The 22,469-nt window shown below is 39.2% G+C and overlaps 1 protein-coding gene across 12 annotated transcripts in view; it reads right to left on the bottom strand.

Annotated features, from left to right (window-relative positions):
- LOC6031957 (kinesin-like protein KIF21B) overlaps positions 1-22,469 on the bottom strand; it is a 115,466-nt gene that overhangs the window by 19,617 nt on the left and 73,380 nt on the right. For 9 of the 12 annotated variants that reach the window (XM_038251964.1, XM_038251959.1, XM_038251957.1 and 6 more), the window contains exons 4-10: positions 20,157-20,295; positions 12,351-12,434; positions 11,536-12,238; positions 11,267-11,469; positions 9,249-11,200; positions 8,386-8,796; positions 21-167 (exon numbers count right to left, since the gene is read on the bottom strand). In XM_038251964.1, the coding sequence (XP_038107892.1) occupies positions 21-167; positions 8,386-8,796; positions 9,249-11,200; positions 11,267-11,469; positions 11,536-12,238; positions 12,351-12,434; positions 20,157-20,295 (3,639 nt within the window). The remainder of the gene's footprint in view (positions 1-20; positions 168-8,385; positions 8,797-9,248; positions 11,201-11,266; positions 11,470-11,535; positions 12,239-12,350; positions 12,435-20,156; positions 20,296-22,469) is intronic. The other 3 variants (XM_038251968.1, XM_038251969.1, XM_038251966.1) reach the window with 3 other exon arrangements.

Below are 22,469 nucleotides of genomic sequence, written 5' to 3'. Positions count from 1 at the left end.
AAAAAAAACAGAAAACTTACATTCCGGGTGATGCCTTGCTCGGGAAAGCCCGCCGGGAGATCCGGGGTGACGGCGGTGCGCCGCTGCTCGGATCGAACGATTTGCGGGACAAAAGCGGTGACGCGGTACTGTTTTGGCGAGATATGTTTGGCACTGGCTGCAACCCTCTGGAAGTGGTCAGTCGTGTTATGATTGATGGATGGTGATGCAATTTGCGGGTTTCACCATCAAGATAGAATGATAAGATGAAGGGATTAGTAATGCTTTTATTTGATGAAAGAGAAACATCCAGTTTAGAAAGTATGTTCATGATCATTTTTATATTTGAATCATTTGAGAATGACACTATAATTTTAAAACTACACTAAACAAAAATTCAAAACATCAACGAAATGCATTTGGCTTATATTTGGAAAATTTTCTGAAAAATAAGAAAAATGACGAATAGAGAAAAAAAAAACAGTTTACATTAGACAATAGTCAAAGTAAAAATAGCACAACAAAATCAAAAGCGAACAAAAATCTATAAAAAGAAACTAAGCATCAAAAGCAACACAAAAGGTTTCAAAATTAACATGCAATGGCGTAAACATAAATTCAGAGTACGCCTTAAAAAGTATAAAAATATTTAAACAAATAAAATGAGAAAACACAAACGAAGTATGTTAAGAAAAGCTGTACAGTAGAGTACTCGTTCGATAACTGGGCTTAGAGTTATTGAAAATTAAAAAAGAAAATAAAATTTGCTCAAAAATGTTTCTAGAGCTAATGTGACATTAAATCTCAGTTAAACATAAAAAATGTCTTGCAATTTATTTTTGCATCCACTAGCCCCTTGATAATTTTATTTTGCTGTGTTTTGTTTACGTTTGAGCGTTTATTTTCAACATAACTGGCGTATAGGCCAGATCCTTGCACATGTTTTGGTATATACAGCATTGAAATTTGGAGCACTCTAAAACACTTGGAATTTTTTCGAAAAATTGGCGCCAGTATATACGCCAGTGATGCTGAAAATAAACGCTTTAGTGCCTCAAAATAAACACTTGAAAAAAAAAAATATTTTACTGATTGAATCCCATTTAAAAATTAAATGCAAAATTTCATAAAAAATATGTTTGGTCAGGACTACGTTTTTTTTAAACTTATTAGACCAACTGTACTGTTTTATAAAGCATTTTTCAACAACTTTTTCATTAAAAAGTAGAATTTCTGGCTCGTTATTTTTTTGCATATTTTAGTATTGGCCTAAAGTGCCCCTCATTGCATAAATGTCCCATCTGCATTTTCATCGTTTTTGATTTATTGATGCAGTTTGGTTTAAAATCATGTGCTCTTTCAGAAATGTCTACAACATTCAGTACTGTGATCTAGAAATCAGTGGCGACAAACTTCAAATGCGTTTTTCTCAGTATGCTGTTTTTGCATATGGGTAATTCTCTACCAACTCACACGAAATCGGGAAAAGTTGCCCCGACCCCTCTTCGATTTGCGTGAAACTTTGTCCTAAGGGGTAACTTTTGTCCCTGATCACGAATCCGAGGTCCGTTTTTTGATATCTCGTGACGGAGGGGCGGTACGACCCCTTCCATTTTTGAACATGCGAAAAAAGAGGTGTTTTTCAACAATTTGCAGCCTGAAACGGTGATGAGATAGAAATTTGGTGTCAAAGGGACTTTTATGTAAAATTAGACGCCCGATTTGATGGCGTACTCAGAATTCCGAAAAAACGTATTTTTCATCGAAAAAAACACTAACAAAGTTTTAAAAATTCTCCCATTTTCCGTTACTCGACTGTAAAAAATTTTGGAACATGTCATTTTATGGGAAATTTAATGTACTTTTCGAATCTACATTGTCCCAGAAGGGTCATTTTTTCATTTAGAACAAAATTTTTCATTTTAAAATTTCGTGTTTTTCTAACTTTGCAGGGTTATTTTTAGAGTGTAACAATGTTCCACAAAGTTGTAGAGCAGACAATTACAAAATTTTGATGTATAGACATAAGGGGTTTGCTTATAAACATCACGAGTTATCACGATTTTACGAAAAAAAGTTTTGAAAAAGTTAATTTTTGCGTTTCTCTTTGTTTCGTCGTCCGTGTCTGTCGCGGGTGACCATGAATGGCCATGATCGATGACGACCAACTTTTTCAAAACTTTTTTTCGTAAAATCGCGATAACTCGTGATGGTTATAAGCAAACCCCTTATGTCTATATATCAAAATTTTTGCAATTGTCTGCTCTACAACTTTGTGGAACATTGTTACACTCTAAAAAATAACCCTGCAAAGTTAGAAAAAACACGAAATTTTAAAATGAAAAATTTTGTTCTAAATGAAAAAATGACCCTTCTGGGACAATGTAGATTCGAAAAGTACATTAAATTTCCCATAAAATGACATGTTCCAAAATTTTTTACAGTCGAGTAACGGAAAATGGGAGAATTTTTAAAACTTTTTTAGTGTTTTTTTCGATAAAAATACGTTTATTCGGAATTCTGAGTACGCCATCAAATCGGGCGTCTAATTTTACACAAAAGTCCCTTTGACACCAAATTTCTATCTCATCACCGTTTCAGGCTGCAAATTATTGAAAAACACCTCTTTTTCACATGTTCAAAATGGAAGGTCGTACCGCCCTCCGTCACGAGATATCAAAAAACGGACCTCGGATTCGTGATCAGGGACAAAAGTTACCCCTTAGGACAAAGTTTCACGCAAATCGAAGAGGGGTCGGGGCAACTGCTGTGTGAGTTGGCGGAGAATTACCCATATAAGACATTTATGCGAACATGGGCAGTAAATTAAGAGCGATTCCACGAACAGGGCATACCCCTTTGTATGGGACGTCGTTTGGACCTCACCAAATTTTCAGGGTTTTTTTTGTACATATAAAACTAGCATCTGGCCAAAATATAAGCACTCTAGGTCAACGGGAAGTGGGGCAAATCGGGACACAAAGTTTGAAGGTTCAAAAACGTCAAAAATCTTAAAAAGGCTATAACTTAGGCAAATTCAATTTATTTTCAAAATTCAAAATGCATCCGAATGAGCTTAAAAAATGCAACAAAATGCAGGGAAAGGCATCCCAATTGGTTACATCTAAAGGGAGTTATTGGCATTGTAGTGAAAAAATAGCATAATTTTCAAACTTAAATAAAAAAGTGTTCCATCCAGATATCAACTCGGTTCGACTTACAGCTTGTAGAGGACATCTGAGACTACCATCTGAGACTGAGAACGATTTGGGTAAGGCAGTTTTTTAACATAATAAATAGACACTTTTACTTTTTGTGATTTTTTTCATTGTAATTTTTTGCTCTGGGGACCCCTTAGATCCAATTTTCTGGTGATCACTTTATCATAATCGTGTTCCTGAGACAATTTCACAATAGAAACATGCATAAAAATGTTTATTTTGATCCATTTGAGCCCTATTAAAAAAAAGTTTTGAACCTTAAAACTTTGTGTCCCGATTTGCCCCACTTCCCGTTGACCTAGAGAGCTAATATTTTGGCCAGATGCTAGTTTTATATGTACAAACAACCCCTGAAAATTTCAGGCAGATTGTTCATTGTGTTGTGAATGAGCGCTCTAATCTAGTCCGTCCCATATGTATTTTTTCAAAAATGAGATAAACTTTACAAAAGTTTTAATTTTACATGTACTTTTAGCCTATTGAATAAAAAAGTAGTGTTTGTTCTAAAAAATCCAAAATAAATATGACTTTCGTGCTGTCTCATATGCAAAATAAAGGCAAGTCAGTTCCTCATTTAGAAATGTCTCGCAAATCGTTTAAATGGATAGGGACCATCCATAAACCACGTGGACACTTTAGGGTGGGGGGTTAGGCGATTGTCCACGCTCCATACAAAAAGATTTTTTTTGTATGGACAATTGTCCACGAAGGGGGGGGGGGATTGCGATTCCCAAAAATGTGTCCACGTGGTTTATGGATGGTCCCACACGAAATTTTTGAAATCAACAGAATATATCTTTAAGAGTACATTTAACTTGAAAATATCATTAATTGTTCATTTCTGGTGAAATATTTGAAAATTTGAAAAAAAAAAAACAAAACACTCCACACATTTAGTGACTTTTTTCTTTTGAAATATAAAACCACGATAAGAAAAAATAAAATACATACCGTTATGGCTAATATCTAAACCATAAAATCAGTAATATTTCTTGAATGAATAAGCTTGATCCTGGATCTGTGAGAGACTCGTATGTGGAGCGTAGTTTTTTTAAATTAGGCAAGGGCTTAGCAGTTGAGATTTCTATTTGCCTCTGTAATATATTTACAATTTCCGGTGCCGCTGCAGATCATATTTTCATATGCAGAAACTTTACCAAATATATTATTTAAATAAATAAATCTGAAATAAACATTTTTTCTATTATTTGGTTACAATTATTGACTTAGAAAACTACCAAAACAAACCTGGAAATGACAGTTGAACCAGGTTGAACCTGGGTTGTAAATGTTCAAGCCTACCATGATACAATAACTGACTTGCCTTTATTTATGGACGAATAAAGTCAAGTTGGTCTCTTGCTGGAAATTTCTCAAATTTACCTCCAAATTGTTAATTTTTTTAATCAAATTTATGGTAGTGGTGTTTTCAAGACTGTTGTTGAAATAATTGTATAAATAATTATATAGAAATAATAAGTTTAGAATGGTAAAAATGGTGACACTTTTTTTGGGCTTCTCACAGCGTTATCTCAGCACTCACTTTTTACATATGGGACGGACTAGATTAGAGCGGCAGTGCACCAAAGTATCAGAAAGTATAACAACCGCCACTATAGCTTGTGAGTTTTCTTCTTGTACAGTCATCCCACATATTCAGAACACCCACAAATTCGGAACACTTTTGTGCTAATTTGTCAATAGCATGTCAAATACACCTTTTCTGTCGACCCTACAATTTTTATGACCTTTATTTGGACATTCTCTTGCTATTTCACTAGTACAAGTACTGCCGCTCGAAGCTAGTCCGTCCCATATGTAATTTCGTCAATTTTGAGGTAATAATGCAGTTTGGTTGAAAATCATGTAAACTATCTGAAAAAACCAATAAAATGTAGTACTTTGTTCTATTTATCCGGAGAAAATCCACTTTTTCGTGAAATTCTAACACGTATCCTTATGAGCGGGACAACTTAGACACGCGTTTTTCTCGGCTTGCTGTTTTTACATATGGGACGGACACGATTAGAGCGGCAGAGTAGTACTTATAAAACAAAAAACTACATTTCAAGACAATTTTATCCATAGCAGCAAAACACTGCCTTCAAATTCCCTGTTCCATAATTGTGGGATGTTATTGTGCCTCCCACAATTGTGGAACACCTGAATTCAACTGATATTTTCACAAAAAAGTAATCAGACCATGTATACTGCCGCTCGAATCCGTCCCATATGTAAAAAGTGAGTGCTGCGATAACGCCATGAGAAGCTCGAAAAATGTTTCACCTTTTTTTACATTTTTAATCAACAATTTTTAAATATTTTTTTCAACAATTATTTCAATATTGGTTTAAATAATACCCCTACTCCAGTTTTGACTTGAAAAAGTTAAAATTTATAGGTTAATTTGGTAAATTTTCGTGCTGGGACTGACCTGACTTTATTTGTCCATCAATAAAGGCAAGTCTGTCAGGTTATCAAGGTAGGCTTAAACATTTACAACAGAAATTTACCTGTCAAATGTTGGTTTGTTTTGGTAGTTTTTGAAGCATTTTTAATTAAATTTATAAAAGTATGTTTGTTTCAGGCTAATCTAAGTTTTAGTATAATTCCTGAGTATGAAACTTTAACCGACGACGAGACAGTCCATTTCTTTTGCTGCAGAGAGAGGAGATATTTGAATACACGTCTCAGCATATGGACCCTTGAATTGACCGCAATCTGCATTTGAAATGGAACCTCATACAGACCCAGGACCATGGGTTTTCATTCAATAAGGAACAGAACTGTCTTTTTAAAAATAATAGTTACAATGGTATGTAGTTTCTTTTTTGACCGTGGTTGTCCTTTGCATGAGGAAAAAAGGCAGAATACGTATCAAGTTTAACGCTTCCGAATATATAAAAATCAATTAAAAATCAACAACTTAAGTATTTTTTTAAGTTCAACAGGCTCTATGAGACATAGTCTGTGGGTTATTTAAAAAAAAATACACATTTATTTGATCGATTTGTGAGCCTTTTCTAACCAAGAACTGACTTGCCTTTATTTTGCATATGGGACAGCACACAAGACATTTTTATTTTGGAATTTCTTAAACAAACATGACTTTTTTATTAAATAGGCTTGAAGTAGATGTTAAAACTTTTGTCGGGTTTATCTCAAAATCGACAAATATACATATGGTTCGCACTTGCTTCGAGCGGCAGTATAAAACATTACTAAGCTTGAGTTTCATTGGTTTCACTGCCGTTCTACGCATAATTGTCCCATGTTCAAAAAAGTGCAAATGAGAAAAACAGGATTGAAATTTTTTGACCGATTTCTGTGTTTCTACGCATAATTGTCCCGTGGGTTACTATTCGCCCTATGTGTCCCTAATCGCCCCAGTTAGCAGTTTATCACCCTTATTTGTGATTCTCTTGCTATACAACAGGTAAACAAGACATAATGCTTAGTAAAACTAATGATTCCGTGTAAGAAAATACTTGGTGGGACAATTATGCGTAGAAGTTTAACGATGGGACAAACAGACTTGGTGTTGTTTTTAATGAGTTTCTGAACAAAGTACCAGATTTTATGTGTTTTTCTTAAAGTACACATCAGACTGAACTTAAAAATGTCATAAAGTCAAAATCGTCCAAAACTGACATGGGACAATTATGCGTAGAACGGCAGTTCAGTGTGTGCATTCATTATTTTGTAAAAAATAAGTATTCGTGGAGAGAACTAAAGTTTGTTTACATCCGTAAGACAAAAGTGTTCCGAATTTGTGGATTTCAAGGGTCAATGTTTTTCTTTGAAATCTTAAAGCGTAAAAAAATACAGTCAGTCAATACAGCAATTCAAAGATCTTAAGAAAAGCTTTCACATGAAGGTAAAAGCAAATCATTATGTTCAATTAACGATTTGGTATGATTTTTTGAACGTTGGCCGATCTGTAAACTGTTCCGAATATGAGGGATGACTGTACCTCATGATTGCCAGCATCTCTTTCTGGCACTCCTTCTGTTTTCTTGTTCATAAACACTCGTCGAAGATTCTTTTGTTTTCTCAGAGAACCGCACCACGCTTTACGTCGCTTTGAACTGTCTTGGTAAATTATGTTTTGTGGCGACGCTCTATTGGGGAATGAGGCTTTTTTCCGCCATAATGGCAAATAAAAAACTAAACGGGTCGATTTTTTTTTGGCCAGTGATCTCCCAGTCCAATTTTCAGCCCGAACCGAGCTCTTTTTTTGTTGAACTTTCATATGGAGCTTGCTGCAGTGTTTGATCTATGGTACATGAGAAATTATAAATCCGTACCAGTTGACAACAACACCATCTAGTTAGAAAAAACCTCTTTTTCAAAAAAAAAAACAATCAAAATTCGAAAGATGGCTGTACTCAGAAGCAAAATAATTTCTTGGAAATGTACAAAATATTTTTTATTTTTTATTTTATGTCACTCAAAACCATTATGGTATTAAAGTTAGTTAATTCCTTGGTTAATTCTGTTCTAATAGCAAACCAGATCAATTTAAACTTCCAAATCCACTAGTACGGTTAACAAATTCTTCTAATCTAAACTTCACACACAGCGGAAATCAATCCATATTTGGTTTTCGCGCCGCACTCCAAAACCAGTCAAAACTTCAAATCGACCTCTCCCACCTATCAAACCACTATCGACGCCTTCTGTCCTCAACCGCCGCCGTTGGCATAAACTGCTCCCCAAACGCGGCCAAGCTCGTCTCCACCATGCGTTTAAAGTCAAGAAAGGGCTGAATCGGCAGCAGCCGGTACATCTGGTCGACAGTGTCCAGCAGACGGTGCAACATTTTTCTAAAAGATGGGTTCGGGGGTTGGTTGTAGGGTTGTTGTGGGTTTCGTGGTTAGGGTTGTTTTTGGGACAAGGAAGTCGCACTGGCGCCGGCGACGGCGCTGCCGAGAACAAACTTTTGCGAGCAACCGAGCGACTCGGCGAAAGCTTCCCATGCAGTGTTATGCCGCGAACCTTGGTCGGTCCTGCCCGCGCATCGCATCATCGGAGGAAGGAAAATCGAGATTAATCATGAACACACTTTTCAACACTGGCAATAGAAGTAAAAACGATGAAGGTTTGATGGAAGAGAGAAAGAGAGCGGGACAGAACTTGGCGAGTACAATATGAAGATGGAGGTAACTACGCAAGGTACACTTACTTCAACGATCCCGGAGCGCTGGGAACCCGCGACAGTGGCACAAAGCTGCGCCCAACCGGGCTTCCATTGCTGGCCACCGGCTGTGGAATACCGGACGGAACCGTGGTCTGCGACGGCAGCTGCAGATCTCCGACTCCACTAGAATACGGCAGTGACGACGAGGCGGCAGTGTACAACCGGGTCATGATGCCGCCCACGCTGCCTCCGTGCTCGTCCTGCGGAGAGCGTATCATCGTGTCATCGTCATCTGCCGAATCCTCAAGATAAATACAAATACCCACTTTCTCAAGCTTGCTGCCGCCGGCGGCGGTGGACGGAGGAGCGGCCCCGTACGGCAGCGAGTCCGCGGCGGGTCTTCGTCTTAGCTTGGAGGAGTTTCTGTAGGTGACAATGCTATCGTTATCGTTTTCGCTGTTTTGGATTAGTGTGTGGTTGGTTTTCGATAGGGTTTTGGTTAAAGAGAAAGAGCGAAATATTCGCAAAAGACGGAGGATCGGATTGGAATTAGGAGAAAGGGTTTAGGAAAACAGGAAAGAAGAGAAAATAAAACAGAACTTAAAACAAAGAATTTTCCAAACAGTTTATAACATAATTTCAGAACACAAGGAAATGATTTGGGACAGGGGTTAGTAATCGTTAGTGGACACAATGGCTTCATAGAGGTAGTTCTTCTTGCGGACTCTTTTACAAACTTGCACTTTGCTTCGACTGCTAGATATATTAAAAATGGATTGGATTAGAACATGGTTTGATAAATTGGAAACACATAAATCACAAATGAACAACATGGATGAGATGATTCGGGATGTTTTGGATGCGTATTCACTAGCTATGACATGCGCACTGGAAAAAAATATACTCACAGTTCGGTGCTGCTGCTCGGCGAAGGACTCCTCGTCAGCGTGTTGATCACGTACGAGCCGTTATCCGAGGCATCGTTGCGATTCTCGTACGTAGACGCCGCCGAAATGCCGTTCGAGAGAGCTGCGGCGTGCAGCATCGTGTTGACCACGTTCGAGTGGTTCGACTGGCCCGAGCTGAAGCTGGTATCGGAGAGCGTTGCCGCAGGCGTCCTGGCCAGAATGTGCTGCAGCAGTTGCTGCTGGATGGAGCTGTCCTGCTGGACTTCGTTCAGCAGTGCTTCGCGCTCCTTCAGCCGTGTCTGCGTAAGGGCCGCCTCGCAGACCTGCCCAATCGATGCTACGCACAGTTTCTCCAGGATAAATTTGGCCTCGTCGACGGTGCGGATATTCTCCAGGATGTTCTGAAGCTGGATGTGCTCCGTTGCGGACTCTTTTCCCTCCTCCAACTCCATGATGGAATGTTGAATCTGGGTAATGTTCTCCTGAATGTAGTTCATGTTGGCGAGGATGGTGTCTTCCTCGGAGATCAACTCCGCCGTGTCTCCCAAACCCTGCCGGTTGCGAACCGTAACCAAGTCGCGGCTCAGTCCGTCACGCTCCTGCAGCAACCTTTCCAGCTCTCGTTCCAGTTCAAGCACGGCTTGCCGACTGCGCGCCGCTCTTGTAACCGTTCGCTGCAGCGAGTCCCACTTGGCCTTGAGATTCTTCGTGTTCTGAGCGATTTCCGACTTCTTCGGCGGAAACCGGCCAGCCGCCTTCATGCTCATCATTCCACGCTGCGTCTTGCGCAAATTGGACACCTCCTCCGTCTTCCGCTTCAACACCTGATCCTTGGCCGCGCCCTGCGCCTGCAGCGACTTGATCATGTTCACCTGCTTGCGACTCTCCTTCCTCAGTTGAGCGATTTCCCTTGTCTTCCTGCTGTCCAACTCTTTGTGCTTGTTGTTCTCCTCCTGAATCTTCTTCATCAGCCGAATCTTGATCTGCTTTAGCTCGTTTAGTTCACCTCGAAGTGTCTTCAACTGGGCATCCTGCGCCTGCAACTCGCGTTGCTGCCGGATGTGTTCCCGTTGTGCCATCTGCAGCTTCTTCATCTCCTTCTGCATATCCGAAAGTTTCCGTTCGTACTCTTCCTTCACCTTCCGGATTCGATCGGTTTGTGCGCTTCCCACCGGAACTCCCGATCCGCTCATGTTCGCCAGCACCTGATCGCGCTCCTTCTGCGTGTTGACAATCTTCGCGTTCAACACATGCAGCTTGTCCTCGTACTGCTGTCGCATCACCTGCATGCGCTGCTGGGACAACTCCAACTGCTCAATCAACTTGGTCTTGATCTCAATATCCGAGCTGATGTCGTTGATCTCCGCCTGCAGCTCCCCAGTCTTATCGTCGGACTCCGTGTCCGAATCGCTGTCCGTACCATCCTCCAAACTTTGATTGCTACTATCGTTCTCCAACCCCGGCAACGATCGTGACATCAACAGCTCCCGCTCCTTCTCCAATTCCCGTTTCGCCAAATTGATCACCGTCTCAGTCGTATCCTCAATAAACGAATAATTGCTCTTCAACCCGAGCTTTGACGGACTCGCCTGCGCCTTCTTTAGCTGCTGGAACATCTGCTCCGACTCGATCAACTTCGCCTTCAACTTCTCAATCTCACAAATGTATCCGGCGATCAGCTGTTGCATGGGCGATTCTCTGCTTCCGCCACCGCCTCCATCACCCTCCCTATCCTTCTCCACACCACCGCTATCCTCCGTACTTCCGGACGACCACCCGGACAGCGCCTGTTGGGCCTGCAGCGTAGCATTCTTCTCCGTCAACGTGTTGATCGTCTCCTGCATCGCTTTGAGCCTCTGCTGAAGTCGCTTATTGTCCTGCAGCAGCATGGCGTTCTCCAAAAAGGTATCCGATACGGCCGCATTACCCTCGGCATCGACGCTGCGTTTGCCCTAAAAAATGTGCAAACAATTACATTTTGAACAACCCTCAAACGCACCTCCCTCCCCCGAACCTACCTGCTTGTACTCGACGAGCTCCAGCTGCAGGGCGGCTATTTCACGCCTCAGCTGCGAGATCGTACGCGAGCTCTGGTCCTGGTTGATTTGTACTTTGTTCTTAATGTTGCGCGCCCGGTTCGCGTACTTGAGCGTGTTCAGCGTCTCCATAAAGTCCCGGTCGCTCGGCGACACGCACGCAATCATAATGGTTTGGCTGTTGCCTGGAAAATTTGAACGACAAATAGGTTACTAAACCGATTCAACCCCAACCGCAAGCGCCATCCTACCTCCCAACGAGTCCTGCAGTAGCCGCGTCAGCTTCGAGTCCCGGTACGGTACGTGCGACACCTTCTTGGCCTTGTCGCCGAGCGCGGAAATCACATTCCCCAGCGCCAGCAGCCCACAGTTGATGGAGATTCCCTCCCGAGCCCGTTCCCCCGTCGCTCCGGTTCGCTTCAACCGCTCCGACCCCGCCAAATCCACAAAGTGAAACTTGGACGTGAGCGTCTCCAAATCGCCCTCCGGATTCCCGGACTCTTCCGCGCTCATCACCCGCTGCCGTCGGATCAGGATCGTAAACAGTGCGTGACTTCGCGAAGACTGTTCGTTCATCTGTGTGGAAGCGGTCGTTCGGGCCAGCGCGCCCTGCTGCAAACAACGCAGCGCGTCCTGTGGCCCACTCAGCGGCTTAATAGTCGCTCCCGCCACCGAAATACCACCCGTCGCATCCTCGTGAATTTTAAACAACCGTCCCTTACTGTACGGATCGAGCAAATCGATCACTTCCTCGTTGTAAAGCTCCATAAATTGGGCCGCCACGCTGAACTGCAACGACCCCAAATACACCCCATCCTCGTCGTACGGATTCTCCTGCAGCTGTGTGATACCCTCGAACAGATGGCGCACCGCCCGTGGGATGATGCCTTCCTGCTGTTCCGGAATGTCCCGCTCGAAACCCGTTCCCATGGTGTAGGTCTTGCCCGAGCCAGTCTGCGAGCAGGAGAAAAAAAGTTCGCAATTATCATTTATACCTACATACTACTCAAACTCACACGACGTCATCGAGCGCCGATCGATGGTGAAAAGTAATAAATCATTTTACCTGTCCGTACGCTAGCACCGTTCCGTTGTAACCCTTGAGGGCGCCCTCCACAAGCTTCTCGACACAGTTGGCATACACGGAAACCTAGCAGGAGAAAAAAGGTGGCGAAAACGATGGAATCATTAATCCGGTATATGCTAATTCTTTTTCGAGCCGTCCTCAGTGGGGGAACAAGTGGTGGACAGTTTTTAAGAGGTTTAGCAAGCAAAATGTTGGGGCGTTCTGGAGAAATAAACTGGAAACAAGTGGCATTTTTAAAATGAAAAAATGTTACTTAATCCACCTTCAGGTGGTTGGTGCCTTCCACAGATTCATAAAGTCAATAGATTCAGTAAAAATAGCAACATTCCCCCTTAACATGTTTAACAAATCAACTTTATTACTCATTTTTGATAGGGTTCGCAGACCTTCAATATTTCTGGCTCATCGGCAAGGTCTGACAAAAAAAAAACCTATCCAACGATAGTTCGCATGGAAGATTCGCAATTTCAGTGTAAGAACGGGCCTTGACCGATCTTATGCACTAGGTTCCCGACGAACACGCACTGCCCTTACACCTACATTTCACCCTTGCTCTGAGTCAGTACGAGCAGCACGCTAGAACACGCTTTGAATGTTCGTGCCAGGCATGCACACCTTCTTTTCCGGTTACGCATTTTAACTCGGCCGGGGGTGGTACATTACGTAGGGTTTGATGTAAGTATAAGCGCCTAACCATTTATAGTGTGCCTATCAACTTTCATTAAAGCAAAAACTGTTTCATTTTTAGTTTGAATTCAAAAACTTATTGTTATTTACTGTGTATTGTTTTCTCCTGAAATCTTCCCTATTGTTGAGTCTGTTTATCTGTTGCTATTTCTTTTGTCGCGGTGTTTTGTTACAATTTTTGGTCCTAAGCATGTTATAAAAGTTTATCAAAAATACAATAGTAATATTTGTGTTAATCCTTTAACCATTCCATAAATTGAGTAAGGGCTCAAACCTCACTTGTTGAAAAAAGGGTGAAGATTGAAAACAATAGACAGTAAAAGAGAATTTATTTTATAAAAATCAAGTATCAATAGTAAGAGAATGATGAGCGTATTTTGAAAAATAAAAATGAGAAGCTAGATGTATTAGATGTAAAACAAGACAATAGTTAATAAATAGAGATACAAAACAAGCTTAGATTAAAGTAATGATAATTTGTAGGACAGATAAAGAATTATTCAAATAAAAAAAATTCGCAATAAAATCAAAAAAGATTAGGCGAATGATAAATAGACTTGATATTACTAGTACATTAAGGAAAAGTATATTTTTAAGGAAAAAAACAAAACAAAACAAAGTTTGTTACAGCAGTATCAATTGATAGAAAAGATTGGAAAAGCTTTGAGAGATAAGAAAATCAAAAGTTAGTCAAATTAAAATCAAATGTTGGATATTAAATAGAAGAATCAGTGAAGAATTGGGAATCAGAAGAGCAAAATAAAAATAGGAGATAGGTGGTAGCTGAGAATGAAGAGAAGAGAAACCCCGTTGTGCGATGTTTCAGGTACATCCACAGCAGTTGACTCAACATACTGCGAATCAAAACAATACCGTCTACAATCACAAATTACTTCCTTTCCCACATTGTCGCGCCCCTTTCTTTTAGCCGTATCGACTCTGACCCGCGGTGGTCAAAGGTTTACGATCCGTTTCCACAGGCCACCAGCTAGGTCATCATGAAAACCAAGCCAACGTGGAGGTAAGAAAATAGGACACTCGCAAGGAACCAGAGCTATACTGTTCCGATCAAGATAATTCGGATGATCTAACAGAACTACGAATGTAGTTAGTTACGCTCCTTCCAGGATGTTCTTTACGTGGACGTCAACCGAAGAGCACGCAACAAGGTCAGTGCCATTGCATGATCTTAGGTATCAATCCTTGGCCTGCGAACGATAGTTCACATGGAAGATTCAGACAATATTCTATCACAATATCTGAGATACGGCCTCCAAAAAGTGTATAAATAACACTTAAGTGCTAATAACTTCTGATAGGATTGTCAGATCTTCTATGTTTTGGGCTCATTAGAAACATCTTTTTAATACATTTCTGAAAATGTTAAACATAATAGGTTTTCTTAAAAAAAACACCCTTTTTACGATCTTCCGAACGTACGCAAAAATCGTTTTTTTTAGCATTACTTTTGAAGTACTTAACTAAACTTGCTGATTTTAAATAGAGACCTATGGGACCCCAGTCCGGAAATAATCGAGTAACAATTTTTTGTCCACCCACCTACACACATCCACACAGACATTTGCTCAAAACATGATTCTGAGTCTGAGTATGTATACGTGAAGGTGGGTCTACGAGGTCAAATTAATAAGTTCATTTTTCGAGTGATTTTATAACTTTTCCTCAGCTGTGAGGAAGGCAAAAACAAATATCTGATATCATATTTTGAACTTTCTCTACTGTTTTTCGTTTCATTATTCATTATTTTAAACTATCACGTTTTATTTAGTTAAATTTTACTTTCTATTCATTATTAATTTGTTTTCTCATGCTTATTAGCTCCTTTTAGTTTTACATTTTTTACCACTTTTTTCTCTTTTACTTCGCTGTTCTCACTCTTTTCTTTTTTTCATTTTGTCTTTCTCATCTTTCACTTTCAGATTACGTGTCTTTTCTCTTTCCTATTCCGCTTATCTCTCATTTCTCCATCTCTCTACTATCTCTAACTCTCTCCATTCTTAATCTTATTTTTATTTTTTTTTTCATCTCTGTCTTTTATCAATTCCTTTTCTTCCTCTTTCTCAAATCCTTTCATTTTATTTTTACTGCCTGTTTTTATCGCTTCTTCTATTTTATCTCTTTCCTTTTTTAATACACATTTATCCTTCCTTTATCTTTATTATTACAGTTAAACCTCGAATAGTGCGCAGGCGTATTTCTTCGATTACTATAAGATGACTTAATATTTTTGCAATCTTTTCGTAGCTTATCATAGATTGGAACAAGAAGAACAAATCGCACAAAAAAGATTGTAAAAATATTATGCCACGTTTACGACATCGGCAAAATACAAAGCGTAACGCCTGCGCACTATGATAGTTTTAACTGTATTTATTCGACTATATTAGATAAAATCTATTTTTTCTGTTTATTTTTTCATTTTTTCTTATTTCAACTCTCTACCTTTGTACATTGAGTAATGTGACAAACTGTCGATTCAAATCAAATATTCTGAAAAAATAATCTTTTGATAATATATATCTCGAAATTTACTTTTTTCCGATCATTCTCATAATTTGCGGAGTTGTTTATATCGAATCACGCAAGAATACATAATTTTAGCAAAATTGGATCAAATTGCCCAACAAGAAAAAAGATGTGAAGATGAAAAAAAGATTCTTATTGAAAGTTGTCTGGGGAGCACGATGATGAAAATTTAAATTAAAAATTTAATTTAAAAATAAATCGCATGTATATTAAAAAAATTGCATGCAATATTTTTCAATTGCAAAAAAAATATTAAATGAACGAATATTTATGTTTAAAACTACGGAAATCGATATCGATATATTTTTTATTCATCCTCCAAATTAGAGTCTTCTAAATGATTTACAACGAGGTTAGACATTTTTTTTGCGATCAGATTTTTGCAGGACTGGGTAGAAGGCAACAACTTCCTTGGTTGCTGTTCCATCTAATTTTTAATGTTCATATTTTTCTATTTTTTGCTACATTTGCTTGTGCTAACTTCTGATTGATTGATTTTCCCATGATTTTCTATATATTGTTTTTCAAAAACTGTTTGGTACGGTATCTAAGCATTGATGAAATTTTTCCCCGAGTTTTTTTTTTGTATTTGAATTTCAGAAAAAAAAATCATTATAATTTTTAAGCGACCCCAAACATGCAGAATATTATTATGAAAACAATAAAATACATTTCAAATTGTTTCCAGTTTATTGGACTTTTCTTTTCATTAAAATTTTTAATTTTCCCAAAAAGTTCCCCTCTGATTTTTCGGACCGATTATGACATAAACTTAAAAAAAATTGCAGAGGTCTTAAATAAACCCAAGAAGTTTTTTTTATATTCATTTGCTTTATCGGATTTCAAAATCAGACAACAAAAAACTGATAATAATATAAATTGAAAAATTAACAACTACTGAGCGAAATCGGTCTTTTTTTTGGAATTTGAATTTTTGTATTTTTTAATCCGACTGAAACTTTTTTGGTGCCTTCGGTATGCCCAAAAAAGCCATTTTGCATCATTAGATTCTCCATATAATTTTCCATACAAATTTGGCAGCTGTCCATACAAAAATGATGTATGAAAATTCAAAAATCTGTATCTTTTGGAGGAATTTTTTGATCGATTTGGTGTCTTCGGCAAAGTTGTAGGTATGGATATGGACAACACTGAAAAAAAATGATACACGGTAAAAAACAATTTGGTGATTTTTTGTTTAACTTTTTGTCACTAAAACTTGATTTGCAAAAAAACACTATTTTTAATTTTTTTTATTTTTTGATGTGTTTTAGAGGACATCAAATGCCAACTTTTCAGAAATTTCCAAGTTGTGCAAAAAATCTATGACCGAATTATTAATTTTTTAATCAATACTAATTTTTTCAAAAAATCGAAATATTGGTCGTAAACAATTTTCAACTTCATTTTTCGATGTAAAATCAAATTTGCAATCAAAAAGTACTTTAGTGAAATTTTGATAAAGTGCACCGTTTTCAAGTTAAATCCATTTTTAGGTGACTTTTTTGAAAATAATCGCAGTTTTTCATTTTTTTAAATTAGTGCACATGTTTGTGCTCACTTTTGAAAAAAAAATTTCGGAAAGCTGAGAAAATTCTCTATATTTTGCTTTTTTGAACTTTGTTGGTACGACCCTTAGTTGCTGAGATATTGTCATGCAAGTGTTTAAAAACAGGAAAATTGATGTTTTCTAAGTCTCACCCAAACAACCCACTATTTTCTAATGTCGATATCTCAGCAACTAATGGTCCGTTTTAAAATGTTAAAATATGAAACATTCGTGAAATTTTCCGATCTTTTCGAAAAAAGTATTTTCATTTTTTTTTAACCAAGACTAACATTTTTAAAGGGCCAAAAATTCAATATTACGCCCTTTTGAAATGTTTGTCTTGGTTTAAAAAAAAATATAGATCGGAAAATTTCATGAATGTTTCATATTTTAACATTGTAAATCGGACCATTAGTTGCTGAGATATCGACATTAGAAAATAGTGGGTTGTTTGGGTGAGACTTAGAAAACATCAATTTTCCTGTTTTTAAACACTTGCATGACAATATCTCAACAACTAAGGGTCGTATCAACAAAGTTCAAAAATGCAAAATATAGAGAATTTTCTCAGCTTTTCAAAAATATTTTTTTAAAATTGGGCAAACATGTGCACTAATTTAAAAAAATGAAAAACTGCGACTATTTTTAAAAAAGTCACCTAAAATTTTTACTAAAGTACTTTTTGATTGCAAATTTGATTTTACATCGAAAAATGAAGTTGAAAAATTTTGGTCTATTTCGATTTTTAAAAAAAAATTAGTATTGATTAAAAAATTTAAAACTCGGTCAAAGATTTTTTGCACAACTTGGAAATTTCTGAAAAGTTGGCAGTTGATGCCCTCTAAAACATATCAAAAAATAAAAAAAATAAAGACAGTGTTTTTTTGCAAATCAAATTTTAGTGACAAAAAGTTAAATAAAAAATCACCAATTTTTTTTTACCGTGTATATTTTTTTTCAGTGTAGTCCATATCCATACCTACAACTTTGCCGAAGACACCAAAACGATCAAAAAATTCCTTCAAAAGATACAGATTTTTGAATTTTCATAAATCATTTTTGTATGGACAGCTGCCAAATTTGTATGGAAAATTATATGGAGAATTTAATGATGCAAAATGGCTTCTTTGGGCATACCGAAGGCACCAAAAAAGTTTCAGTCGGATTAAAAAATACAAAAAAAAATGGAATGACCGAAATCTGAGAGAACTGCTCTACTTTAAAAAACAAATCAGAGTGTTTTCAAATCGCCCTTCATATTCGTCTTACGATTTCATAGTAACGATTCGCGAACAAAATGAAAAAAAAATAACAGCGTTCGTTTATTGCTAAAAGCACTCGCTTAAAAATATTGAGTCAAAGAAAGCAAATGCACAGCAAACTCGTAAAAAGCGAGTTTCAAACTAGTAATGTATTTCCTCCAAGAAAGGAACGAAAATCGTTACATTGCCGGCCGTCGCCGTCGTCATCGTCATTTTTAAGAAGTTCTTTGCCTTTATTGCTAATCCGAGTTCGACACCCCGATTTCGTCTCGAGCACCCAGAAGGGAAGTAAGTATGTACTGTTTTTATTTTTCTTCTTCCCCGGAATGCCACAATACTCCAACTGTGGCGTTAATATCCGTTAGTCTGCCGTGTGTTATGTTTTCGCCATGAACCGTACCATACACTAGAACCTGCAACTAATGGCTTTTCTATCACCCCCTTCTTTTGGCGGAACGGAACACAAACCAGCTTTCAACCCATCAAACGTGGCGCAGCATAAAAGAAGGCGCACTTCAAAGCAGCGAGTCATTATGGTTCGCCAAAATCAACAGACAGACAAACGTGACACGCGAAACGTGACGCGGATTGGCTCACAATTTCTGCGCGGTTCTCCACATTATCTTGATGAAAAGTGTACGAAGAGCATTTCAAAACATTTATTTCCGACAAAGATTTAGGATTTTGCCTCGCTGCCGGCTTCGCCTTCTTTCTCTTCGTCGTCCTCCCCGGACGCTCCAGAACCGGAAGATTTGCTTGCTTCGGTAGCTCCGCTGACGCGACTGAGCCGTTGACTGTCTCGCAGGGAACTAAGCCGTTGCGAAGGTCTCCCATAGCCAGCTTCCAGTTGGGCGTTTTGAACCTGCAGCAGCAGATTTGAGCCCAAGATTCGCGACAACGGTGTGTCCATTTCGACGAGGCCACCGCCTTCCTGGTTGATGAGGTACTGGTAGAACGGACAGGCGCTGGTTTCCGCACCGAAGAAGGCTTCAGCGCCCTTGTCCGGATAGTGTCGCGTTGTCTTCTGCTCCAACCGAAGGTTGCTGATCTTGGCCTTGATGTCCCGTAGGGCTTGCTTCACCGGTTGCAGTCGATCCTGGTGGAACATCAACGCACGCGCTACCGGATCCTTCGGGTAGAGATCCGTCAGCGGCATCTGCTTGGAGACGTTCTCCTCGGTTTGGGTGTCAGTCTCGGCTACTGGAGCCTTCGGAGCCTTTTTGTACCGAAGCGTAGTCTTGACCATCTTGGTCTCCTTGCCGACCGTGATCGGAATGTTGAACGTCGACACCATCGTCTGCAGGTTCGGATCTTGTAGCAGCTGCGGTTGATGCTGAATCTGACACTGATGGTCCTCATCCCGGCACGGCAGCTTCCCAATCACCGGCAGACTCATCTGGGCATGCTGCGGAGTTGGCAGAATCGACGACGAAACCGCGCATGGTGCCGACGGCTGCGGAACCGTTTTGCGGAGCTTCACGATCGCTTGCAGCGGGATGCGGATTTCGTTCACATCCCGATCGATCTCGAACACCGAACGTTTCAGATCCACCTGGCAGTTACGGTCCGTACCGAGAATTTTGGCGTACGCCTTGAGCTGAATTTCGATGGTGGCCATTTCCCGGGAAATTTGTCCAAACTTTACCCAAAAGGTGACAGAAGCGATTTTGCGCAAAACCCAAAGCTTGCTTGTTTAATTCTTCAGAAACCCCAACTTTTTACATGATCAACTCAACCTACCTGCGTGCCGTTCGTGTCGAACACGTAGTCGAAGGTGAAGGCCTTATCGGACCCGAGGTAGACCTGGGGCTCACCGGGCGTGACTTGGGTGCACACCCGGCACATGTCTATCAGCTCGCGTGGTATCTGCGGGCGGATTCTGGAAAGAAACGGAGAAAAAAAACGGTAGGAAATGTCACTAACCATAAATAGTAAACGGGTGGTAGGCAAAACCTGGCCGATAACGTTGGGTTGGGGACAGGTTACGGAATTAAGGCTGGCATTACCGAGTTCCGCGGGGAGGCATGTGGGCTAAGCGTACCACGGTAGTAGGTTAAGTCGAGATAGTTTGCGCTGAATTTGGGGTGCCATTTGTCGCATTATTTTAACCTGCTTCCTGGACGCTGAATATAATGAAATACCAGATCCAGTGCAAGTTCGCAAAAGTGGTTTTGTTTACTTTGGCAGGCACGTGTGTGGACTGCGGTTGTTGCTGCATTTATTTATGCAAATTATTTAAATTACTGGTCAAAGCAGTGGTGGCGGCCTGTTTGAGGTAAATGTTTATTTTTTAATTCTTGCTTGTTATCGGCAAACCTTTGTAGTGAAAGGGCCACCATGCAACAACGGTGACATAATGGTTGGATAATTCGGTTAAGAATTTATTCGAAGCTAATTGAATATCAATATCCGATTCAAAACTACTCATGAAAATGGCCGGATCCGCGCTATCTTTCAAAGAATTTAACTAATTTGATATTGATGTATTGATACGTTTTACACATTTGAAATAAAGATTGATTATTTTGCATCAAACATCTGTCTCTGGATTTTTTGGAAAAGTGATTAAATTACAAATAAGATTTGAATTTTTGCAAATGTTCAAGCTTTTGATGTAAAGAAACTGGTTCTTCAATGTTACTCACCGTATCACGATCGCAATATTTAAAAAAAATGTGATTATTTGGTGCAACCTTGGACACGGATTTGGAATCAGCGATCTCAAAAACACAAAATTTATGTTTTTCTCTTGGCTGAATCGTCAATTAAATCAACCTTTAATTGCTATCAATTATCACCATCATTTTCATTCAATGTTATGTAAACCGTTCCATAATGGCCAAATTTGGACCTTTCAAATCATAAGCATCCGCCTCTTGTCTTTTTGGTTAGGTTACCGCGGTCGGTCTCCATGGGGGGGACCTTAGGACCACTTCAAATTGATTATCTACCATGGTGACGATTGATCGAAGACAGCCGTGCCGCCACAGCGTTTCGTTTGGCGGGAAACGGGAAACATTCACAACACGACGACGCACCGCCCCATAGCTCATAGGTAGGCATGTTGTCCATTTTCGTGCAGTTGACCGACGCACTATGGTACATTGGGTGGCCAAGTTTCAAAAAAGTGACCTTCTCCAAATATTTTTTGGTATTTTTTTCTCGAAAGTAAACATTCTAACTAAGAAAAATCCAAATTTTCAAAGCTCTAAGTTTGTTCATTACAGAGATACGCAAGCTAAAAGTCAAAAAATGGAGTAAAAAACTAGCGTTTTTCGTAAAAAAGGCTGATTGTTTAATTTTAACATAGCTCGGCCATTTTAAATGTTTTATTAGGACAAATATACATCGTTGGAAAGGTAATGAGATAAGCTTTGAAACTATTAATAGATAAAATGTTGTTTCCAAACCAAAAACTGAAGTTTTCATCGAATAACTGGAGCATTTTTTTGACAAATCATATTTTTTTGTGTTTGTTAATCGAGTACTTTTTTTGCTAACCGATGCTAAACATGAAACTAAGATCACTTGAAAGATTGGATTATAATCTAACATTGCTTCCAGTGTCTTGCGAACCTTCGTGGTGAACGGACACTAGAGCTGCGGTATTTTTTACTACCTAAGCTCAGAGTTATTTCAAAACAAAATTCACAGTCTTTTTAAAGACTACCTGAGTTATTTTCCAAAATTCTAAACAGTCTTTTCAAGACTAACCCCGCCTGAAATTTTGTTGTATTTTACAAACGAAGCCATCTTTTAAGAGAACTTTGCTTGCAAAATGCGTCAAAACAAAGGTAAACGCAAATCTTCTGAAGATTTGGTCGTTACGTCGGTGAAGCGTTTGAACGCTAAACCGGCTAACGGAAACAGAAAAAGAAAACAGCCTCTTCTGAGGTCTGATTCTGATTCTGAATGTGAGGTCAATCCTCCAATTCCATTGACAAACAGTTTCGGTGTTTTATCCGAAACTGATGACAAGGAACCTTCTCCTCGTACTGAGCCTTCTGCCGTCGAGAAACGAGTAAAGGCTCCGCCAATTGTTGTGACTTCCGT

The sequence above is a fragment of the Culex quinquefasciatus genome, chromosome 2 (genome assembly GCF_015732765.1).
Source record: "Culex quinquefasciatus strain JHB chromosome 2, VPISU_Cqui_1.0_pri_paternal, whole genome shotgun sequence".
Classification (NCBI taxonomy): domain Eukaryota; kingdom Metazoa; phylum Arthropoda; class Insecta; order Diptera; family Culicidae; genus Culex; species Culex quinquefasciatus.
This window is presented reverse-complemented; position numbering and strand designations above follow the sequence as displayed.